This window comes from Mirounga angustirostris, unplaced genomic scaffold (genome assembly GCF_029215605.1).
Source record: "Mirounga angustirostris isolate CCGP_5_RB_7025 unplaced genomic scaffold, mMirAng1.0.hap1 SCAF_5, whole genome shotgun sequence".
In the NCBI taxonomy this organism is placed as follows: domain Eukaryota; kingdom Metazoa; phylum Chordata; class Mammalia; order Carnivora; family Phocidae; genus Mirounga; species Mirounga angustirostris.
Genome location: NW_026991713.1, coordinates 170,062,543 through 170,086,625, shown reverse-complemented (window position 1 = coordinate 170,086,625; position 24,083 = coordinate 170,062,543). Strand labels below are relative to the sequence as shown.

At 58.8% G+C, this 24,083-nt stretch overlaps 1 protein-coding gene across 9 annotated transcripts in view; it reads left to right on the top strand.

Annotated features, from left to right (window-relative positions):
- Positions 1–24,083, top strand: part of GTF2IRD1 (GTF2I repeat domain containing 1) — a 103,079-nt gene that overhangs the window by 37,677 nt on the left and 41,319 nt on the right. For 6 of the 9 annotated variants that reach the window (XM_045875506.3, XM_064593092.1, XM_045875505.3 and 3 more), the window contains 11 exons: positions 1,037–1,192; positions 2,931–3,114; positions 3,585–3,895; positions 4,888–4,977; positions 6,579–6,662; positions 11,450–11,633; positions 15,255–15,280; positions 16,143–16,251; positions 17,152–17,189; positions 17,717–17,797; positions 18,440–18,529. In XM_045875506.3, the coding sequence (XP_045731462.1) occupies positions 1,037–1,192; positions 2,931–3,114; positions 3,585–3,895; positions 4,888–4,977; positions 6,579–6,662; positions 11,450–11,633; positions 15,255–15,280; positions 16,143–16,251; positions 17,152–17,189; positions 17,717–17,797; positions 18,440–18,529 (1,353 nt within the window). The remainder of the gene's footprint in view (positions 1–1,036; positions 1,193–2,930; positions 3,115–3,584; positions 3,896–4,887; positions 4,978–6,578; positions 6,663–11,449; positions 11,634–15,254; positions 15,281–16,142; positions 16,252–17,151; positions 17,190–17,716; positions 17,798–18,439; positions 18,530–24,083) is intronic. The other 3 variants (XM_064593088.1, XM_064593087.1, XM_064593089.1) reach the window with 2 other exon arrangements.

Below are 24,083 nucleotides of genomic sequence, written 5' to 3'. Positions count from 1 at the left end.
GATTAAGTCGATCTCATACAGGCGAGAATAGTGCCTGAGATTGGGTTCACACACAGTAAATGCTAGCCATTGTCCTTGCCATTATTAACGTCTGCGTTACACCCGGGGTCTGGGGCCTCCATCAGCCGTTTCGGGGAAGGCTTGCCCCCAGCACTGGGCATGTCATCACTGGGGTCCGGCTGCTTCCCCGGCCGCTCCCGCCCCCGCCCAGCTCTCCGAGCCTGTCCTCTCTCCGAGGTTGGGTGGGGGCTGGCCCAGGGTAGAATAGACAGTGGCCGGGTCCTGTGGCCCCAGGCTGGCGAGGCTGGGGCCTGCGGAAGGTGCACCTGGCTTCCCGAGCCCAGCAGGGCGACTATTTATAGCTGGTTTATTTCAAGCTCCGCAGATCCCCGGAGAGGAGCAGGCTCCCAGCTGCGAGGGGGCCTCCGGGCCCTCCCCTCGTCCCCTTTCCAGTGCAGTGTCTAGCATCTCCCTATCCAGGGGTCCACTGACACTCCCAGGGCCCCACCCTGGCCCAGCCTGGCATGAACTTGCCTCTTTGCAGCCCCTTGGCCTCCTGCTGGGGTCCCCATTGTCTCCTCACGGGGCAGAGCGGAAAACTGGGGCCTCGACTGTTTAAGACAGCATTGGGGTTGGAGCACAGAAAGGGGTGCACGGAACAGACATTGGCCGAACCCCGGTTCTGAGCCACGCCAGCTGGTCTTCTATGAGAGCTCGCAGACTGAGGCCCAGAGAGGGAACGGACTTGCCCAAGGTCACACAGCGAGTTAGAGGTGACCAGGATGAGACCCAAGCCCTGTGTGAGGCACTGGGAACTCAGAGATGACCAGCCTTGGCCCTGGGCAGGGGGTTGGGGCAGGGCTTGCTCACTCGTCATTCATTCCTCCATTCCTTCATTCCTTCCTTCCTTCCTTCATTTTCTACTCCATGTTGAGTGCCCCGCTGCAGGGTTCAGCACGGGGCAGGGACATCTCAGCTCACTGGGCAGGGGTGAGACAGGTGCTCATCCTGGCCCGGCATGCTCTGTGTCCCACAGGAGGGGCCCCCTGGAAGGAGCCAGAGACAGAGCATCCCAAGAAGGTGTCGCGGGGCGAGGGTGGCGGCCGGAACATCCCTCGGTCTTCCCTGGAGCATGGCTCGGACGTGTACCTTCTACGGAAGATGGTAGAGGAGGTGTTTGATGTTCTTTATAGTAAGATCCTTCCTCATTCCATTTGGGGCCCCCAGGCGGGTGGGAGCCCCCGTCCCCGCCCTGCTGAGGCGGCCCCTCCCTCATCTTGCATCCCCAGGCATGGCTCTTCTGCCCCAGCCCCATTTCCTGAACCGCCGTCCACACCGCCCCGGGCCGGCCCTGGCCCCTGGTCGCTGCCACCTTTCGCCTGGAAATGGCCCTGGGCTCGCCCTGGTCTCCTTGCCTCCAGGCCGGCTCCCTGTTGTCCCCACCTGCCCTGTGACCAAGGCCGTCTTCCTAAAGCACAAGTCTGACCAGAAAGCTCTTCTTTCCACGGCCTCGGGGGCTCCCCGTCGCCCTCCCCACAGTGGCCGGTCCCTGCTCCCCTCCAGCCATGCTGCCTTGCCTCACGAAACCGCTTCCTGTTCTCCGGCCCACTCTGGCTCCATTTCACACCTCGCCTCTGCACCACTGTGCCTTTCGCGACTGCCTTCCCCTCTGTCCGGCGGACACCGCATTATTTTCTAAGGCTCAGCTCTGGGAAGCCCCCGCTACTGGCTCAGTGCCCCCTAGGGGCACCCACTGTGCTCTGACCACTCACTAGCCCAGTGCCCTCTGGGACCGGGGTCTGTGCCTGCCCCTTCCACCAACCCTAGCGACAGCGGCCGACAGCGGCAGGGTGTTTGTTGAATGACTGAGTGAGAGCTAACTTCGCTAGTTAGCCAAGTCTTCCTCTGAGGGCTGGGGGAGGTGGGCAGGCCTAGCCTCCCTCACAAGTGGCCAGTTGCAGAATCTCTGGCCCAGTGGTAGCCGTCGCGGTCTCCAGGTGACCTTGGGCAGGTCCCTTTGGTTCCTAAGGGTCCCAGCTCTGACTTTCTTCCTTTCTGTACTGCAGCCTTTGGTTCTGTGGAGCAAAGGTCTGAGGAACCTCCTGCTGTCAGGAGGGGGAGGCCTAGGTGGAATGGGAGGCCCAGAGGCCCGGGGTGGGCACACTGGTCACCTGGGATGGGAGGACTTGTCACATGTGGTTGGCTTTGCCAGCTACAGGGCTCGTGCCCTCAACCCCCCCCCGCACCCCTGCCCACTCTGCCCTGCCCCCCACCCCCCCAGTTGCACACCTCGGGCGGCATCTGAGGTGAGCGGCCTCTTTCTGGCTCCGGGAGGGGCTGCAGTGTGGGAGTGACAACAGGCGTTCCTGAGCCCAGGCCCCTCAGCCATCCCACCCCGTCAGTCCCCAGTCAGTCTCCCCTCCACTCACCCCTTCCTCATCCCCACCACCTTTTGTCTATCTGCTTCCTCTCTTTCTGAATCTGCTCTTCCCATTTCCTCTCACCTCCCTCTCCTCCTCCCTTCCGCCCTGTGGCTCTTTTCCCTGCGGTCTCTGCCGCCCTCCTTTCTCTCTCCCCCGTGGCTCCTCCTGAGCTCCTGCCCACAGCCCCGCGCCCTGCTCTGCCCTCCACCCAGGTGCCCAGAGAGGGGAGAATGGCGAGAGAAGCTGGGAACCCCGGCCATGGGGGAACCCCGGCCCTCAGGTGCACACAGAGGGGCCTGCCTCCAGCGCTCACCTGCCCCGCTCAGCCTGCAGGGCCTTGTTCTGTGGGACGTTCGCAGGGAAGGGGCCCATGGGGTCCAGTTTCCTGGGAACCCGGCACCACAGAGAGTGACCTAACATGGCCCCAGCTCTGGGGCAAGGCTGGCCCCCGGCCCAGCCTGGCTGCCCTCTCATACTAGACCCTCTCCTCGACCCCCTCCCCCACAGGCGAGGCCCTGGGAAGGGCCAGCGTGGTGCCCCTGCCCTACGAGAGGCTGCTCAGGGAGCCGGGGCTGCTGGCCGTGCAGGGGCTCCCCGAGGGCCTGGCCTTCCGGAGGCCGGCCGACTATGACCCCAAGGCCCTCATGGCCATCCTGGAGCATAGCCACCGGATCCGCTTCAAGCTCAAGAGGTGAGTGAGGTAGTCAGCCTGGGAGTGGGCCCAGGGAGGGTGGCTGGACCATGAGGGTCAGGCCAGGACAGGCCAGGGAGGGTGATCTGCTCCCATGCTGGCTCAGCCTGGGGCCACTCACCCAGTCACGGGGAGGGGACTTGAGACACCCGCGGGGGACCCCGGTTGTAAAAGCTCCCAGTCCGGCAATGGAAGTGAGGCAGATGCCCAGGCATAGAGCATGATCTGAGCACGGGATGGGGGCGTGGGGCGCACGGGGGCCGAGGGGCAGGGCCCAGCTCCTCTAGTGGCCCAGCCGTGTGGCCCTGGGCACATCACAACCCCGCCCCGGGCCTGGACCCCCAGCTGTAAAATGGGGACCAGCTCCTGGCCCGTGTACCTCACAGGCCATCATGTTGTGCAGAGGGTGGGCTGGGGCCTGGCTGGCCAGGTGTATAAAGCTATCACGTGTCCTTCTCTCATTCACCCAGGCCGCTTGAGGATGGCGGGCGGGACTCGAAGGCCCTAGTGGAGCTGAACGGTGTCTCCCTGATAGCCAAGGGGTCTCGGGACTGCGGCCTGCATGGCCAGGCCCCCAAGGGGCCACCCCAGGACCTACCCCCCACCGGCACCTCGTCCGCTGTGGCCAGCTTTCTGTACAGCACCTCACTCCCTAACCACACCACGAGAGAGCTCAAGCAGGAGGCCCCCGCCTGCCCACTTGCCCCCAGCGACCTGGGCCTTGGCCGGCCTGGGCCTGAGCCCAAGGCCTCTGGGGCCCAAGACTTCCCCGAGTGCTGTGGTAAGGTGCTGCTGGGACCCCTGATGCCAGGGGTGGGACAGAGATCACTCCGGGGGGCGCCCTCCCTGGGCAGATGGGGGTGCTCAGGCCCACCCCAGGCTGAAGGAGGCATGTCGGGACAAGGGGCTGGGACAGGACCTCTGTGAACAGTATCATTGGCCTGGGACTGAGAGATGTTCGAGGGCACCCCACAGAGGAGTCTGTGGAGGGAGTAAGCAGGCTAATCAGTCACAAGCATTTAATGAGCACTGACGACATACCCAGCCTGGATTAGGGGTACCGAAAGCATAGGGGAAGGAACAGCTGGGTGTGAGAAAGACTTACATTCCTGTCCTGGCTCTTCCACCAGGCTGTGTGTCCCACAGCAAATCTCTACCTCCCTGAGCCTCAGTTTCCTCAGCTTTAAAGTCGAGATGCCAGTAGGACCTCTCACGAGGTTATTACCATGGTCAAATGACAAGGCAAGTTAGAAATGCACATTCTCAGGCCCTGCTGCCATCCTGCTGAATCTGAAGCTTAGGGGGCGGCTGGGGGCCCAGCCATCTGTGTATTTAAATCAGCCAGGTGGCTCCACTGGGTGTTCAGCCTTGAGAGCTGCTGTATTAAAGCAGAGTCCAGTGCTTGGTGCGTAGTAGGTGCTTATAAGTTGTACTTACCGTTAGGAGAAGGAGCAAAAGGGACTTCCCTCCCCCGCCTTTCCCATCAGATGTTGGGCTGAGCAGCGGAGTGGGACTTAGACACCTAAATAGGGGTCCCCACCTGTCCTCGGACATCGTCATCCTGGCCTCCCTGATCTGCCGTTTGGAGAGCAGACTCTGCCAAAGAATGTCTCAGGCCTCTGGGCAGGGAACTTGTCTTGAGTTTACGACCCTAGGGCTGAGTTCGGGGGTCTCCTTGGTGGATGAGACTGTTACCCCAGAGCCAGCGTCTCTGCACCCAGGCCAGATCTGGGGGCCCACCTTGAACCTGTACCTTTCCTCTCCCTTGTCCAGGACAGAAGCCCCCCGGGCCCGGTGGTCCTCTCATCCAGAACGTCCACGCCTCAAAGCGCATCCTCTTCTCCATTGTCCATGACAAGTCAGGTAGGACGGTGCCCACAGCAGCACCCCAACCAGAGTGGGGGGTCCGGGGCTGGGGATGGTGTGTCCTGAAATGGAAATGCGTCCACTGGGTCTTCGTGGGAGAAAGGAGGGATGGCTCCGCACAAGGGACGTGTGAGTAAAACCAGAGTGTAACAGTTGGGTATTGCTGTGTAGCAAGCTGCCCCAGGACTTAGCTCAAAACAGTGAGCGTTTATGCATTATAGTTTGTGTGGGTCCGGAATTCAGGAGCAGCTTAGCTGGGTGCTTCTGGCTCAGGATCTCTTTCTCATGAGGTTGGACTCAGGATGCCGGCAGCGGCTGCTGAAGGCCATTTGAAGACGAGAGGATCAAAAAATTATGTGGATGGGTTTTAAAAGTACCACACCGTATTTGGGATTCCTGTATACCAAAAGGGAGGAAGGGAGACTCTCCGGCAATTATGCCTGGTGGGGGTCTTGGCCTCGCCTTCAGTGAGAGGCTCTTTAAGAAGACCTAGTCCCCTGGGATCAGAGTGGAGACCCCCCCACTGTCCCAAACAGGGTCCATCCGTGGCAGGGAGGGGACCTGGAGATTCAGGTGCAGTGGCATCTCGGGAGGCCATGGTGGGCAAGCAGTACCAGCTGCGGTAGAATCTCACTGGGTGCTCGCTGGGTGATCTCAGGAGAGATACTCAGCCTCTCTGAGCCTGGTTTTCCTACCTGAAAAATGGGGATACTGTCTATGCTTAAAGATATCATGAGGGATTAAATAGGATATTCTGTATAAAATACTCAGGACAAATAAGCTCTTAATAATTAATTAAAGATGGGGGACCCCTGGGTGGCTCAATTGGTGAAACATCTGCCTTCGGCTCAGGTCATGATCCCAGGGTCCTGAGATCGAGCTCCACTTTGGGCTCCTTGCTCAGTGGGGAGCCTGCTTCTCTCTCTGGCTGCCCCTTCCCCTGCTGTGCTCGCTCTTGCTCTCTCTCTCTCTCTCTTTTTCTGACAAATAAAATCTTTTAAACAACAAAAATAATAAAGTAAATAAATTAAAGATGGCATTTATAATGGTATCATAATGAACCAAATGGTGACTCTAGTTATTAATAGTAAATTGAGGCAGAGGCTCTGGTTTCGTGGAAGAGGCCAGCAGGGCTGGGGGTTTGAGCGAGGCCACAGGGCCAAGGCCGGGTGTACAAGGCATGAGGGTTAGTGCCTTTGAGACCAGGACTCTGTGTCTCTTTACTCACACCCCCTGCCTATGGGGGCAGGAGACACCCAGGAGGGCCAGGCTGAGCTTGCGTAATCCGCACTGCTCCTGGGGGCTGACAGAGGCGAGAGAAGAGAGCAGGGTGCGGCGGTGGGGGGACCACCCGAGCACCCTGGATTTGGGCAGGGTTGCCTCCTGGAGGAGGCTGGGATGTCAAGGGCCGAGGCGGGAGTGAGCGGAAGAGCTGAGCCCCTCTGTGGGACTCTGGAGGAGAGAGCCTGGTGGCCTCCAGTGTGGCCGTCTCCGGGGCCCCCGGGCCCAGCTAGGAGGGTCCAGTGGAGGGGGAGGCGGCCGGGCCGTGGGTTCCCTGCCGCGACCCGCCCTCACTCGTACCTCTTGTGTTTTGATAGAGAAGTGGGACGCCTTCATAAAGGAAACCGAGGACATCAACACGCTCCGGGAGTGCGTGCAGATCCTGTTTAACAGCAGATATGGTGAGTGGGCGGTGCGGCCCGCTGCGTGGCCTCGGCAGTGTGTTGAGCATCTCATTACGTGGCAATCACTCGTGTTCCCTAACATGACAGCAGGAGCCATATGCTGGCACCCATTCACCGGCCGCGCTCATGTCATCTCCTGTCTGGGTAGGGGGTGGTTCTGTCAATATTGCCCTTCCAGACTTTTCCAGGGGGCGGAACTGATGGCAGAGCCCCAACTCGACTCACCTGTGGGACGCGGCGGGGTGGGCAGGGGGGACCCTGCAGGGAAGACCCGGGAGAGTGGCCGGCGGCCCCACGCGCTGCATGTTCCCCACAGACTGCGCCCAGAGCCCTGGCCTTGGTGCTGGGCCCTCTGCCTGATGTGCCCTTTGCGTGTTTGTGGAGTAGACTCCCACTTGTTCCTCGAGACTCAGGCTGGGCCAGGAGGGGTCCCCAGAGCCCTAATGGGCTCCTTTTTGCTGCACATCCTGCATTTGATGCGCCTTGTCTGTGTCTGTTCCCCGGGGTGGGGGGGGCAGGACTGCGCCGGCCCCTCTGTGGGTCCCCGGCACCCAGGATCGCGCAGGGCCCAGAACGCATGTCAGCCCTCTCTGCACATGGGGGGTGGGGGGAGCACTGGGGCAGGTGTGTCCTCCACGTGGTCCCGCTTTGTGCCGCGCTGCGTGGAATGTGAAGCCACCGTTGGCTAGAAGGCAGGGGTAGGACCAGGTGGCCTGTAAGACCGTCCTGCTCTGGGTACTCGGACACCGCTCGCCCGCACCCCCGCCGTGCGCTCCCACACCTGTCCCTCTCGTCTCCCTGGCAGGCCTTGCTCACTCGGCCTTTATGGGGCTCCCCCTGTAAGCTCCCAGCAGGCGATGGCCATGGTGTAGCCCTTGTCTGGGTGGGTGGCTCTCAGTACGGGGACATGACACACGTCCCCATGGATCCCCTGGTGTCACCCACCACCCCCCGAATGGTGCCACTTCCCGCTGTGGGGAAGTCCCTCTGCCCATGGGGCCAAGGGAGGGCAGGGACGGTCGCCACCCAGGCCCGCAGACAGAGAGGAGGGCAGGGACCCTAGGAGCTTCCTAAACACACAAGGTCCAGGAGGAGCACAGCACTGGGAGTCCACAGCCACTTGCCCCAGGCGACCAGGAGGAGTTGGCCGCCTCCCTCTCTAACCTTGGCCTTCTCACCTGAAGCAAAAGGGACAGGGTGGGGCTTTACCCTCTTCTCTGTCCTCCTGTCTTTCTCACCTCTCTCTCCGTCTTCCTCCCTCCCCTCCTGCCTCGCTAAAGGAAAACCCTCTCTCTAATACTTCTGACACCCGAAGAGGGGGTTTTCCACAGCAAGCAGTGCTCCCTCTGGGTGTCCTACAGTTCAGTCCTGACACTGACCACTGGCAGCGACGCAGAGCCTGCAGGTTAAGGGCTCAGTCCCACAAGACGGCCCCGCAATTAGGGGTGGGGTCCCCAGGGCACCCACACATCCACCGTTCCCGTGACCTCCCCTCAGGTTCGGACAGTCCGCTGTAAGGGCAGCTAGAACTCGGAAACACTTTATCTGTCTTTACCTGTTTATTATAAAGGGTACAGATGAGCAGCAAGGTGACGAGGCACATAGAGTGAGGTCCACAAGGGTCTCGAGAGCAGCAGCTTCTGTCCTGGTGGAGTTTGGGGGTGCACCCTCCTGGCACATGGATCCACCAACCCGGAAGCTCTCTGAAGCCCACATTTTGAGTTTTTACAGAGGTCCCATTAAGTAGGCAGGATTGATTAAAACATTGCCCCCTGGGGCGCCTGGGTGGCTCAGTTGGTTAAGCGACTGCCTTCGGCTCAGGTCATGATCCTGGAGTCCCGGGATCGAGTCCCGCATCGAGCTCGCTGCTCGGCAGGGAGTCTGCTTCTCCCTCTGACCCTCTTCCCTCTCGTGCTCTGTGTCTCTCACTCTCTCTCTCAAATAAATAAATAAAATCTTAAAAACAAAAACAAAAAAACATCGCCCCCTGGTGATTAGCTCAATCTCGGCCCCTCTCCCCTCCTGGGGGTGGGGTGGGGGGAGGATCGAAAGTGCCAACCCTCTGATCACGTAGTTGGTTGCCCTGGCAACGGGTCCCCATCCTGAGGGTGCTGGGGACCTGCCCCTCGTTATCATAAACTCGGGTGGGTTGAAGGGTTTATTAGGAAAAATAGGACTCTGTCGTCAGCGCTGTCACTCAAGGAAATTACCGGGGGTTTGGGAACTCTCAAGCCAGGAACCAGAGCTGAGGACCACATGACTTCTTGGGTCACCTGTCACACTTGCCCCCTCCCCTCTTTTCTCTTCTCATGCATTTACTGGTTCGCTCACTTACCAGTCACGCATTTTCAGCTCCCCCCACCCAACCTTGTGCTAGGTGCTGAGGCCCACGCTGGTCTCAAGGTGCTTCGGCAGGTGCCTGAAGATGTGTCTCCAGGTGTTTTCAGCAGCGTGCAGCGGGACGAGACAGTGTACAGTAATACGCGGGGGTGGGGGCCCTCGGAAAGACAGGACAGCTCAGAAAAGGGTGAGGTCTCCACAGGCTTGAGGAATCAGGGGTGGCTTCATGGAGGAGGTGCCCTTTGATCCACACTGGGGCTTTGGCAGCCTGCACCTTCTGGGGTGGGGTGGGGCTGAGCAGGGCTCTAGAGGCCTGGTGAGGAGTCTGGGATAGCCTGAGCACCTTTGATAACCTTTGCTGTGGTCTCTCTGGCCGACCCACTCCTCCCCTTCTCCTCCCCTACAGGCAGGTGCGAGCTGGATGGGCAGTAGGGGGAGGGGATCTGGGGAGGGCTGGCTCCGACTGCCTTGGGAGCGTTCTGCCTTAGCCAAGTTGGCATGGCAGCCGCCAGGCTTCCTGCCTATTGTGTACTCTGGATGTTTCCAGAAAGCTGAGCCTTTTGTGGATGCCAGCACTTGGCCTCGCCGCGTCCAAACCCAAGGAGGAGCACTGGGCTTGGAGTGCCTGAGGCCTTGCCCCTTCTCAGGCCAGAGCTCCGTCTGAGCTTCCCCTGCAGCTGCCCTGGGGAGAAGGAAGCTCCCCAGGAGGACTGGGGATGTCCCTGGGGGTGAGGACCTTGTGTGGCAGCCTGACGCATCCCGCAGACCCTGGACGAACGGATCCTGCTCCTGGGTCTGCCCTTCCAGCCACCAGCTCTGGGTGAAGTGGGCCAGCAATGGGGCTGGGGGTGCAGCGGGGGAAAAAATAAAACGGAGAAGAAATGGGGGGGATCCTGGGAGATGGTTGAGTCTCTATGAGGGACGGAGGCTCCTGCCTGGTGGCTGCAGTCTCCCCCTCTCAGGGGCCAGAGGCTGGAGGCCAGGGGGGGTCACCTTCTGTCTGCTGGGTGTCCTCGCGGCTGAAGAGACAGGCCCAGCCAATGACATGAACCCGAGTGGAGACAAATGCACAGAGACTTGCCGAAGCCATCCTCACTGGCTGGGGCTTGGGGTGGGGGGTTGGGGAAAGAAATGGTTTGACAGCTGTTGAGATTTCGAGGGTTTAATTTGACAACGAGCTAAGTGTGGCTTCACAGTAGGATCTGGCTGCCAAAGCCGCCGACGCAGACCTGGCCTGCATCAACAGAAAAACAGTTCTTGATGGCGCGCCAGGGAGGGCCCCAGGCAGCCCTGCCGCGTCCCGGCCAGGGTGTGGCCGCAGGGGAGGCCAGCTCGGGGCTGGCACCTGTTGGGACACAGGCAAAGCCCCGGCAGAGGAACAGGGCCAGGATGGGGAGGGGCCTGAGGAAGGGCCTGGGGACGCGGGACCCTTGGGGAAGTTTGGAGGGACGAGGCAGGAGGGAAGTGGACCACCAGCCCTGCTCAGGTCTCCTGAGACCTCCCAGGCCCTGGGAGAACCGGGGACCCAAGAACCATCCAGCACATAGTAGGTGCTCAAGAAGTACTTGGTACCTGAATGAGTGGGAACTTGGAGGTGCGATGGAAGTGAATAGTTAAGGTGGCCCAAGACCGAACCCAAGGGTCTGGAAGGAAGAAAGGAACAAGTCACCATTTCCTAAGCCCGGATTCTGTCTACATTGCTGTTGGCAAAGTTGTCTGTGTCTCGTTTCTGTCCTTGATGAGTGAGAAGAATGTCAGCTGCCTCCCTGGAGGAAAGAGCACATCTGGGGGGCTGGAGGAGTCCTGCCGAGAAGCTTCCTTCAGCCATTCATTCGCTCATAGAGTGCAGGGAGGAGCTAGCCTATGTCCCATCCTGTGTAGATCCCAGCCGTGGAGCAGTGACCACCCCCTGCTCCCTTGGAGCTGACGTTCCAGACAGTGAACCAGCGTACAGACGAATATGTTTATAGTGTCAGGTCACAGTAAACGGGGGATGGAAAACAGAGCAGGGTGTGTCATGAGGAGATGGAGGGGGCTGTTGGCTGATGAGGTGACATTGGAGGGGACACTTGAATGGGGAAAGGGAGGAAGGGAAGTGAATGGTGATCTGGGAGAAGAGCCAGTAGCCAGAAGAGCATGTGCAAAGGCCCTGGGGCAGGTGTTGTGTCTGGCCTGTTAGGGAAGCAACAAGGAGGCTGGAAAGACAGCAGTGAAAGCAGGGACATCAGGTCAGAGGTGATGGGGTCCCGGTCACGTGGGGCCTCGTAAGCCCAGGTAGGACTTTGGCTGTCACTGAGGGGGATGGGAACCCATAGGCAGTTTTCAAGAGGAAGCACCATGTGCAGGGGAGGGGGGCGGGGGAAGGTCATGGTGACGGCGGCCCTGGGGCCCCCGCATGTCCCGCCGCTTCCGTCCCATGCTCAGCCTTGCCGTTGCCCTTCCAGCGGAAGCCCTGGGCCTGGACCACATGGTCCCCGTCCCCTACAGGAAGATTGCCTGCGACCCAGAGGCTGTGGAGATTGTGGGCATCCCAGACAAGATCCCCTTCAAGCGCCCCTGCACCTACGGGGTCCCCAAGCTGAAGCGGATCCTGGAGGAGCGACACAGCATCCACTTCATCATTAAGAGGTACAGGGTGGGGTGTGGGGCCTGGGCTCGGGGTGCCGGGGTGTCCGGGCTGGGCAGGGGACCACAGCAGGCATGAAGGGGGGTGATGATGGTGCAGGGCTGGAATGAATGGGTTCAGACTCGGCCAAGAGAACAGGCGGGCCTGGGAGAGGGGTCGGGCTCCTTAACCACGCAGCTGTGCAGGCCCCCCCTTCCTGGCCTCTTCTGAGGCCTGAACGGGAAATGGAGGCACCATGCCTGGCCCGTGCGGGCCCTCCGTCAGGTCTTAATAAGAGACATTTTCCTCCCCCTAAAGAAGACCTGAGGCCTTTGAACTTACCTGCCATTAGAGGGGAGCTCAGGTGGGGCTGCCTGGCCTCTCCCCTGCACACCCCACATCTGGCTACCCTACCTGCTGGTGGCTGGACCGCCCTCCCTGTCCTCCCAGGCAGCCGGCTTCCCTGGCCCAGGTGTGGGTGGGTGGGAGAAGGCAGAACACGATGCACTCCATATCAGCAGCCCCCCAGGGTTGGTGGGGGGGAGGAGGGGGGCTGCTACTGCCCATCCCCTAGCCTCGGCTCCCGACTCCAGTGGGGACTTTGCCCTCACAGCTGGTTGGACTCACCACCCAGTAAGCATCAGGGTCTGCAGGCAATGCTCAGACTTCCCGGGATGCTTCCTCCTAAATGGTTAGAGACGGAGGGGTGGCCAGAGGCTGTGGCGTCCAGCCCCCTGCCTCCAGGCAACACTGTGCTGGCCACTTCCCAGGCATCTGTCCAGGAGCTCTGTGAGGGTGCGCTCCCAGCGTCTGCTCACATGCGAGCTTGTTAGACTAAAGACAGGGACTGAGGGCAAGGACTGTGTTGGGCTCATCGCTGAACCGCCAGCGCCTAGAACGTAGTGGTAATAGACGCCCAGTGTGTATGTGTGGAATGAATGAATGAATAGATACTTGCCCAGGGGTGCAAGGAGGCTGGGCGTGGGCAGGGGCCTGGGATCCACTCTGAGAGCACAGAGCTGTTCTTGAGTGGTGGGAAGGACCTCTGCAGGGTTGCTGGAGGCCAGAGCAGGGCTGCGGAGGTTGGGAGGTGGGCAGCAAGCCCTGGAGGTGGGGAGACTTGGGAGGAGGCCTGGCATGGGCCGGGCTGGCCTGCTGGGCGGAGGGAGAGAGGCGGCTGCATTTGGGGTGGATTCTGAGCTTGGCCGGGTTTGCCAGTGGCTGGGATGTGGGGGTGTGGAGGGGAGCACGGAGGCCAGGATCACCCCATGTGTCTGAGTGTATGATTGGGGGAAGCAGGGGTGGGGTGGGGAGTTCACGTGGGGTATGCTAACTTGGGGGTGCTCAGGAGATGGAATTTTTGGAGACCACATTGAGAAGTCAGAAGCTCCAGAGAGAGATCTGTGTCAGAGATTAAAAAAAAAACCTGAGAGTTGTCAGCATGGGCCAGGGAGGGCTCGCCAGGGAGGATACAGAGGTGAGAAAGGGGGTCCCCACTGAGAGGAGGAGGAGACTCACCTGCTCCCTTGTGGCAGTGGGACCGCATCTGCCCTCACAACCCTGACTGGGGGCCACTTGACAAATCATTCTGGAGGTGAATTGAAATCAATCGTCAGGCAGTGCCTCCTGTTGTCTAGCTTAAATCTCTCTTGCTGCTGCCTAAGTCTGTTAGGCAGACGGGGGGCTAGGTAAGAAGAAAGCTGCAGGGACACCCCAGTGTCCCTGTGTGTGCCTGACCATGGGATTTGGGTCCTCACCGTGGCTGACCTTGATCTCCCTCAGTCTAAACCGTAGCTTATTTAAATCTTCCCTAGTATTTGCTCGTGCCTCGCACAGGCCCAGCCCTTCATTGGGCTCTACTGGGAACTTCACAGACTGCAGGCAGGCGTCCCCACCTGTCCCCAGAGGCCACTACCAGTCATGGGGGCAGGAGGGGCTCACTCCTGTGATGAGTCCAGGGTATCAGAGGACAACGGATTTCTAGATGTCAAGTCAGTGTCATCTGAGCGCCAAGCCTGCGGGGCTTCCTGGAGGAGGTAGCTTTGGCATCAGGCAGATTGGGCCTAAAGTCACTCGCAGCATAACCTTGAATAGCGCCTCTCTTCTGAGCCTATTCCCTCATTTGTAAAAGTAAGGACACTGATGCATTCACACACACCCCGATTTTTCTCAGCATAAAATGAGGCAGACATAACACACCTGACACATAGTAGATGCTCAATAAACACCGTCCTTTTCCTTGACCTCCCCTCTCCCTCGTGTATAAAGGAGTGGTGAAGTGCGTCAGTGCTGATAGCCTGAGTTTGAGCCCTGGCCCTGCCTTTCGCAGCTGTGTGTCCTTGGGCGAGTTACTTAACTGCTCTGTGCCTCACTTTCGCCCTCTGTAAAATGGGGCTAGTGGTTGTCCATGCCTCACACCGCGGATGGGAGACGAGAGGACTGGATGTGAGCAGCATGCACAGAACAGCGGCTACTCCGTTCAGAGTCCTCCGGACATTTGCCACTGGTATCCAGCCCAGCCTGGTCAGCGGAGCATTCGAGATTGTCCTGGCAGAAATGAGTCGGGAGAAAGGGCTTAGGAGCAGCCAGCGGGTGGAGTCTCTGCCACGGCCCAAGTGTCTGCGGGGTGGGGGGAGGCTAAGGGGAGAAGCCACTTGGTGAGGCCTACGGGTCTTGTTATCGGTGGTAGGCGGGCTCCCCGGCCTCCAAAACCCCAGTTCCCACCAGGACACCAGCCCCCCAGCGAGAGGATCCAAGTTTCCACCTGCAGGGCAGACACGTAGGTTCCACCTGAGGCAGGACTTAGCAGGGAAAGAGTGTCTGGAGGGGATCCTAGAAGTCTGGGATGTGTTCAGAAGATGGACAGCAAGCCCGGTCAGCGCCCGTCAAGCGGGCCTCCCAGGCCAGGCAGCCCGTGAGGGCATCTGTCACAGGCCCGGAGCCACATCCGACCTCCCTGTCATCTGCCTGCCAGTCCCACCCAGGAAACCAGGCAGGCCCCATGCTGTCTCGAGCCCCTGCCCCTCGGGCTTGCTGATAAATAGGTAACATTGTTGGTGATAAAACCAGAGTCGAGGCTGACAGCTTCCCCGTCCCCAGGTGGGGCTGAGGAAGCAGGTCTCAGAAAGTCGGTTTTCCCCAGAGTCGCTCCTGTGACTGCTTCTCAGCCTCGTGGGCCCCAGATAAACATGGGCCCCCAGGAGCAGCGGGGGAGCCAAACTCTGCCTCCCACACTTGAGCCTCTGTTTGAATTTTCCGCTGGGCCCGCCTTGGGCATCATTTGGTTCTTGGGTCCAGGCTGGTCTGGGGGGGCCCGCAGAGCCTGTATGCCAGCTACTGGCAGCTCCCCAACCCTCTGGGTACCATCAAGGTGGGGTGGGAGGGCTGGGATGGAACAGAAAGAACACCAGCCCCCCCCCGGAGGTGGAGGGGTGGGTGACCCCAGCTTCCTCGCCGACCTTCCCTCTGCCCTCCTGTTCCTGGCCCAGACTTCCAGGCTGAGCAGGGTGATGCCGGGGTCCCAAATGGCCGCAGGCCCCCAGCCACTCTTCCTTCAGTCCGTGGTCTGCGTGGTGGCCTGTCCGTGAGCCTGGGGGGCCCCCGGGCCTGCATTGCCCTCACGCCAGTCTCTCCTCTCTCCCCAGGATGTTTGATGAGCGAATTTTCACAGGTATGTGTGGGGACCAGCTAGTCCATCCTGAAGCTGCCGAGCACGGGGCCCCGGGCCGGGGAGGGAGCCTGGGTACGGCGTCCACCTCCGGGGTAGACACAGCCCCCAGCTCCCAGGTGCAGACAGCCCCTCGGGAATAGTAAAGCTAACATGCGCTGAACACCAGCGGGTGTCAGGTGCTCTTCTAAGCTGTTAGCATATTCAGTTTTACTTTAATTTCACATTGAACATTCCCATGAAGTGGGTTCTGCTCTTTTCCCTGAAGCCCAGCTGGTCAGCAGTGAGGTCTGGCCGCAAACCTAGGGCGCAGGGGTGCCAACCAGTGGGCAGCACGCCTCCCAGGAGGGAGAATCGGGCTCTGCCTGGTGCAGCAAAGGGAGCACAGATCTTGGGGTGCGACAGAGCTGGGTCCTGGTTCCGGCCCTCCTTCCCACCAGCTTTGTGACCTTGGCCAGGATCCTATGGGCCTCAGTTTCCACATCTGTGAAATGGGGGCGGGTAATAAGAAGGATCTTCCTCTGAGTTCTTGAGATAATTATATGAGAGAACGGTTTTGTAGTCCGGCCTTGGGGGCCACTTGGCCTCTTTCCCAAGGGCGCCCTCAGCGTTAATAGTGAACATGAGGCCAGGACAGTTATTTCTGGCTGCTCCTTCCTCCTGCAATCCTCCCAGATGCCTGGCGTCCTCTGGCACCGGGGCCTACGTTCCTTCTCTACCCAAGACCCATTCTGGCTTGGCAGAGCCCAGACCATATGCAAGGGGTGCCGCCAAGAACCTCGCACAGGTCACTGCCCAGGTGCCCCACAGTCAGGCAGGAGGCTAGAGGGCCTTGGCCCTGATCTGCCCCCACCTCTCCGCCCAGGGAACAAGTTTACCAAAGACCCCACGAAGCTGGAGCCAGCCAGCCCGCCAGAGGATACTTCTACAGAGATCTCCCGTGCGTCTGTCCTCGACCTGCCCGGGACTGCTCAGTAAGGCCCCACGCCAGCTCCTGGCCCACTGCCTCCCCGACTCTGGTCTGGTGGTGTTACCTGCGGGTGGGCGGGGGGGAGCAAGGCCTGGGGCTGGCCAGAGGATGCCGTGCCCAGTGGCTCCTGACACCCACACACACACACACCTTTGTGTCCTCACCCCGCTGTGGGTCAGGGAGAATCCGAAGGGACAGAGGAGAACAGAGACTCTGCCGATTTTTTTCCACCTGGAGAGCTCTTGTGCCCGCTCAGGATCCAGCCAGAGGTTGCCTGGTCTCTCGGAAGCCTTCCCTGGCACCCAGACTAGGTCAGGCATTTGTCCTGCGTGTCTACAAGGCCCTGCCCTCAGCTCATGGCCTGGTCACCACCGTCTACCAGTGCCCCCCACCTAGGCTCTGGGCCCCTGGCGGCCAGGGATGGCTCGTTCATTCCAGAACCACCATGTCCAGCCCAGGCCTCCCCCACAGTGCTCTGTGAATTCACTGAATCATCCATCCAGGGGCCCTGCCCACTTTTGCTTCCCAGACCTCTATACCCTCTCCAGGCTGGTAGTCCCTCAGCTCTCAATCCCCCCAGCAAGCCCTGATGGAACCTCACTGTACTAAGTTGTGGGGCTCCCATACTGGCCCGAGCCAGGCCTCGGGAGCTCCCAACTGGTGGGGAAGGTGGACGCCCAGACCGTTCACCTCAGGGTAGGGAGCAGCATCTTGGCTAGGGTGGCAGGTGATTGCTGTCCTGGGGGACCCTGCACTGGACCTCTCTCCCGTAGGGAGGACTGCCCTGTGGGGATGGGAGTGAATGTGGTCGGGGGTGTGGAGTTGGCAGGCACCGTGGGCTTCTGCCGGAGGGGAGAGCTAGGGCTGATGCCGTGTCGTTTCTTGGCCTCCTTCCTTCCCACAGGTCAGACAAGAATGGTGTCTCTGAAGACTGTGGGCCAGGTGAGGAGGAGCAGGACCCCGCTGTGTGTGTCCTGGGGTGAGAGGGTGTCCACCAGCACCCCCCTGTCTCCCCTCCCAGCAGCCTTGGGGAGGAAGGAGGCAAGCTCAGCCCATGAGCCTGGAATACTAATGAGCTACCCTGCCCATCCCTGCCCCCCACCCCCCAGGCCTCAGAGCATGCTGGGAGCTCACTGGGAGGCTGGAGGGGCTGGTGGGATGTGGGTGGCATTATGGGGAGTCGGGAGACCTGGCTTCCGGCATCACCACTGTTTCCCAGTGTGTCCGTGGCAAGTGACTTCCCTCTGTGGGCCTCCGTAACCAGGCCTATAAATTGGAGATACCAGGACGGGACTCAGGGCCTGCATGGTGACCCTCCGCTCTTGGGCTGGGCAGGAGCTTGAGGCCGGCATGACTGTTCCCAGGGCATTACTAACTAGGCACAGACGTAAGAATGTTCTAGAATGGTTTGCTTTGTCCAGCAAAGCTCAGGCCCACACCTAACTAGATCCCTCATTCCCTCCTCGCAGGAACTTCTGGGGAGCTGAGTGGGCTGAGGCCCATTAAAATTGAGCCAGAGGATCTAGATATTATTCAGGTCACCGTCCCAGGTAAGGGACAGGTGTCTGAAGGGCTGCCCTGCTGCCCCACATGAACCTCCAGGAATCAAGCAGCTCACGCTCCTGGACTGGCCAGAAGCACCGTGTCCCCTCCTGGGCTATCCCCTCTGTCTCCTGAGGGCCAAGAAGGGGTCTCCAGACCACTGTTTCTCTAGTTTTGGTTCCATATACCCCTCCAATGGGGTATATGGCATGCACTTTCTGCAGCCGGGTCTCCCCTCTACGCTGGCAAGCCCGTCTCTCGGCTCCGGTCTTCCTAAAGATGCCCCCCCACCCAGGCCTTCCCGCTCAGGCCTGGCTCCCCTGGGATTTATAAGGCAGGAGGGAGGAGAAGAAAAGGTATGGGGATAGGAGGGTCTGAGTTTGACTCCAGACTTAGAAGCCCCTGAGCCTCTGTCTCCACATCTGTGAAAAAGAGGGTGTATGTGGTCTCTGGAGGCTCAATGTGGGGTTCCCCCGCCTCAGGCCCCCGCCTGGCCTCTAGCACAATTGGTCACTAAAGCTGTCCTCCCAGAGTTCCAGGGCATGGCTTCCTTTAAGGGTCCTGCTCTGTGGGCATGTGGGGCTGGGGGTCCTGGAGGGACCATGACAGTGTGGGACAAGCAGAAGATGCTCTTGTCCTTTTGTCTCCAGACCCTTCACCCACCTCTGAGGAGATGACAGACTCAATGCCTGGGCATCTGCCCTCAGAAGATTCTGGTTACGGGATGGAGATGCTGACTGGTAAGAAATGGGCTGGGAACCCACCTCCCTGGGGCGTAACGGGGAGAAGGATGGGCCAAGAAGCCCCCCAGAGGAAACCCAGTGTGTGCCTGACTCCCTGTGCGGGGTAGGTTCCTCTCTGGAAACCTGAAGTCGGCCTTGGTTTATATTAAGTCTGGCTTCTACATTTTTCCCACGAGCCCCCGTGTGAATTAACTTGTTCATTTGTTCAACAACTATTTACTGAGCACCTACTATGTACCAGGAGGTCCTGTGCGAGGTGCTGGGGACAGAGCAGTGTACTAAACACACCAAGGTGCCTGTGTTCCCAGTGCAGCGAGACAGAGAGTAAGCAAATCACTAGGTAAAATAGAAAGTTAGAGGGTGGTAAGTGCACTGGGGGCACACAAAGCCAGAAGGGGGAGGTGTGAGGGGCAGGGGTGCAGTGGTTATTACAGGACTTGGGTGGTCAGGGAGGACCTCACTGAGAAAGTGACTTTGGAGCAAAGACCTTAAGGAGGGGGGAGCCATTGGGTGTCAGGAAAGAGCTTTCCAGGTGGCGGGAATAGAATGTGCCAAGGCCCTGAGGTGGGTTATGCCTAGCATGTCCAAGGAGAAGCAAGGCGGCCTGGGTGTCTGGCGCAGAGTGAGGTGGGGAGGTAGGTGATGGTGTGGGTTGTGCAGGGCACATATGTCAAAGGAAAGAGTGGACGCTTTGACTCTGAGGAGACAGAAACCTCCTCATGGAGGGTGGTTGGAGCTAACGAGGGACATTCTAACAGTGTTTACTCTGACCATGGGGTTGAGGATAAACTGCAGGGGAATGAGGACAAAGACAGAAACAGACTATTGTAAATCCTAGCCAAGAGGACTGGTCCAGCAGGTAGATAGCAGCAAGGGGGTGGGGGGTGGGGGGGTGGGGCTCCATAGGTTTTGTGTTTTTACCTTCATTTTGGAAATGTTCAAAAACATGCAAAATTGAAAACAGTAGTTTAATGAATCTCGTGCACCCACCTCCCATCTCCAACCATTATCAACAGATGTTCTGTATTTATTATAGATAATGAAAGCAAGAATTACTATAGGTAAAGTTTTTTTTTTTTTTTTTAAAGATTATTTATTTGAGGGGTGCCTGGGTGGCTCAGTCATGAAGCGTCCGCCTTTGGCTCAGGTCATGATCTGAGGATCCTAGGATCGAGCCCCACGTTGGGAAGCCTGCTTCTCCCTCTCCCACTTCCCCCCGCTTGTGTTGCCTCTCTCTTTCTCTGTCAAATAAATAAATAAAATCTTTTAAAAAAAAGATTATTTGAGAGAGAGAGTGCGAACAAGAGTGCAGGCAGGAGCAGAGGGAGACGGAGGGAGAGGATCCCAAGCAGACTCCATGCTGAGCGAACAGCCCAGCACGGGGCTCAATCCCAGGACCCTGAGATCCTGATCTACACCAAAAATCAAGAGTTGGACACTCAACTGATTGAGCCACCCAGGTGCCCCTAGGTGAAGTTTTTTAGAAGTTGGTTATCACAAAGACAAATAGCATATTAAGTATAGGACACAAGGTTCACAGGCTAGAAAATGATGTTAGTACTCAAATAATTAAACTTTGGAAAGCTTTGTAATACAAGATGCAGGGCCAGGCCACGAAACATGAAGAAGGGGACTGGACTGTCTTTTGTGTGTTTCCCGTGTGTGTGATATCTGGTGTGGGCTTGATTGGGAGTAGAAGGCAGGGGTGCCGGAAGGATACCATGCAAAAGCGTATAGCAGGTGGCACTTAAATGACCCGCGCAGGGGCACCCGGCTGGCTCACTTAGTGGAGCGTGCGACTCTTGATCTCGGGATCATGAGTTCGAGCCCCACGTGGGGCATAGAGATTACTTGAAAACAGTAAAATTAAATAAACAGGGCAAAGAGGTCTCAGAAAGAGAACGTTCAGCGTGAAAAGCAACTGCAGAAAGATATGGATGACACAGCATTTTATGTAAGTTTGGAAACATTGTTTCAAAATTCCAAAAAAAACAGTGTTGTTTAATGTTTTATTAAAAAATCAGGTGCAAAAATGACAAAATGCTAACATACTCATTCCGGCTGGTGGGTACACGGGTGTTTATTATAATATTCTTCTGCGTGCTTTGCTGCACTTGAGAAATTCCCCCCCACCCCCGACCAAAAATAGACACATGACTGGAAAAACAAGGTTTCCTGCAGGCCCAGGTGGGTGGTGCCGTGTTCATTGGCGACAGAATTAAAGCAGAACATCTCTGCTCCTCGTCTGCATCTGTCTTCTCTGTCAGGGAGAATGGGTCTGGAAACAGGAGAGCGGGAAGAGGACCCGGGAGTCCCGCTCGGTGGGGCAATACGCAGGGTCTGCAGAGCTGCTGGGGGGGGCCTGTCAGGCTCCAGCTTCTGAGGAGTCAGATCCCAGGCAGATAATCCCAAAGATCCCCGGTCCACAGCACTGGAGCAGGGTCATGGGGGACAGAAGATGACCGGCCATGGAAAACAGACTTCCAGGCGGTTTGTCCAAACCACAGACAGGTCGAGCACATGCCCGTCCCAGGCTCGGTTCTGGAGCCCATTTCCATACGGATGACTGAACCATGAGAAGGGACCCAGTGTGGGCTCATTGATGAGTCGGCTCATGGGACACCAGGATCTGGGGCCAACGGCGGGCCAGCTGGGGAAGCGGGGTGGCATGGGGACCCCAGCCTCCTCCTGGGGGAGCTTTCCCACGGTGTCCTGGGGGCTCGGTCCTTCCTCTCGTATTTATCAGTCAGGCAAAGGTAGTTCAGGCGGTAAGATTACGCAGTTGGCAGGTGCCTCGGGACAGGATGGGCAGTGTCCCCGGGAATGACGTTCCCCGTGGCCTTCAGAGACCAGAACGCTGGGCTGGAACCCACAGGAAAAACTCACAGCCCAAGGACACATGTCACACGGGTGGTGTTCCCCAGGGAACAGACCCCAAGCTGGTGTTTAATGGGCGGGGGGTTATTAGGGGCTGCCCTTGGGCTCAGCAGTTAAGTAAAAAAGGGGGTGGGAGCGTGGGGGGCCGGGAGGGAGGTGGAGGCATGATGCGGCCCCCCCGACAGCCTCTGCCCGCCCCATGGGAAGCTCTGCGGCCAGAATGGCCCCTTGGCGTTGTTCCAAGTTGGCCTGGGCTATCCTCAATCAGTCGTGGGACGGGAGTTGCCCCTGGGAGGGGACCCGAGTGGTACATCCCAGTGTCCACCGCAGCTCGGATGGATGATCGCACGCAAAAAAAGAGACAGCAAGCAACACAAACACGCGCAGCCTCAAGGAAACGAAAAGGGAACATCTCTTCTGCACCCCTTAATCTGGCGGAACCTTTGTTGAGCATGTTGGGAAATGGGTGCCCCTCTGGTGCCGGTAAGGATGCAGCTTGCCAAGTTGCTTTCTCAGGAAATTGGTCAGCTTGACAAGCTGTCAAAACGAGCACCCCCTGGGGGTTCCTGGGGTCCGGTCCTAGGAAATGATCTGAAACACAGACAGCGTCTTCCGCACGGGGCTGTTCGTGGCCGTGTTACTGGTAAAGAAAGAACTGGAAAGAGCCGGCCCACCTGGCGGGGACCTGTTGGTGGCATCCTCCTGATGGGCTGTTAGTAGCCACCAAAAATAAGCAGCAAGGGGGGAGCACGGAAGGGACAAGGCTGCTCTGTTTGCAACTGTTGAAAACATAATCACTGGTTAAACAAACAAGGAAGAAACTGCTGGAGCAGTAGCTACGCGAGGTTAAGTGGTGTTATCTTTTTCGTTTCCTCAGCCAGTTGGGATGGGCTTTTAATACCTTGGTCGTGAAGAAAGACTATTCTGGATGGGCTGGGCAGGACCAGACTTGACAACAGTCTCTGGAGAAACTGGGGGGTGGGAGGGGCAGGTGACCCGCGGCTCGGGATGAGCTGACAGAGGAGCCTGGCCCCCAAGGTCGCAGGGTACCGGGCTGTGGTCACAGTGCTGTTAGAGAAGATCGTGGGTATCCATCTCCGTCTGGACCCCCGGGGGCTGGGCGGCCATGGGCCAATGGGCCTATTGGAATGGCTTCTCCTCTTTGGCGTGACAGAGGGTGGGAACCTGAGGTCCAGCCGGGCCAGTCCACCTGCCCAGGGGCACCCAGCCTTGGGCTGGAGCTCAGGTTTGCTGACTGCCTGTCCGAGGTGCCTTTCCAAGCACCCCACTCAAAACCAACGAAGTTGGAAGATTCTGAGGCCCTCAGGACCACCGTGGTTTCGAACGGGGTGTGTGTGTGTCCATGCATCCCTGTGCGTGTGCTTTTTCTGCTGACACGTATGCATGATAAAATAAATGATGCAGAGTTCTGTGCCCCGGACAGAGTTCTGTGCCCCCTCCTCGGGTCCTTCGTATGTCCTTTTTCTGCATGTGTGCATATGCGTGTGGCCATGATTTTGTACAGGTTGTCCCTCCCTCCCTTACCTGGTGCCTTGGACATCTCTAGAGTGCTGGGATAGTTGGCGTGTCCTTGATCATATCTGGAGGGTGTTGCCAGTTATTCTCAGTTGAAAGGGGGGCACAGTGAGCCAGTTGCAGGGGGCTCATTCAGGGTAAAGAGCCCAGCCCCCAACACCTGGGTGGAGTATCTGGTGAGTTTGGAATTGGGGACTCCAAAGCAGATGGGTCACAGCCCCCCAGGAGTGGCCCCAGCCCAACAGAAGCCCCTCCTTGGTGGGGCCGAGGATACCTGGATTCGTTGCACGGCGGGGGCAGGTCCTCTCCTGTCCGAGCCCTGGATGGATCTTGGCTCCTTGTTGCTACTCCCAGAATGATGGCACATGGCCAGCTCATGGCAGGGACAGACTCCCTGGCCAGGTCTCCCCCCTTGTGTCCCTCCAGGCCACCTTGTAACCTTAATTAGTGCTCCAGGTGTGACACTTGGGTGGTTCCCTTCCCCTGGGACTGACCATTACCTGACCCCTTGTCACAGGTCCCTGCCCAGGAAAAGTCTCTGGTGGCCCTGCGGGTCCCACCAGACTCCTCTCTCCCTGACTGACCCCCCCCCCTTCATCTGGAAATGGCAAAAATGCAGTGGATTAGCAGGACCTTCCAGAAGCTGGCTGTGGATGGGGCTCTGCTTGCTTGCCTGGGAGGAGATCGAGGCACACCAACATGGGGTGGGAGGTGGGACAGGGACAGTGTAGGAGTGTCACCAGATCCGTTACCGCTGCGGACAGCTGAGCCAGGGGACATGAGAGCCACGTAAACCACGTGACCCAGGTCGGCAGCCGAGTAGGGAGGGAGCTGAGATAGTGATCTTCCAAATGGCCCTACGTTGTTGGCTGAGAGATGTTTCCAGGCAGTTCTGCTTCTCCCAGCTTGCTGGGGCTGCTAATGCAGCCAGAGGAAAGCCTTCAAGCCAAGTCAGGAGGGCCTAGCATCCACTGCCCACAGTGAGCCCATTTCCCTGAGGAAGGTTGAGGCCTGAAGCCCAGGGCTGGTCCTCAACCTTTTCAAGTCGGCTGAGCATAGGGGCAACCCTCCAGAATCTTCCAGCGCCTTCCACGCTGAGCCCCAAGCCTCAGGCTTGTCTGGTGATCCCAGGTGCAGG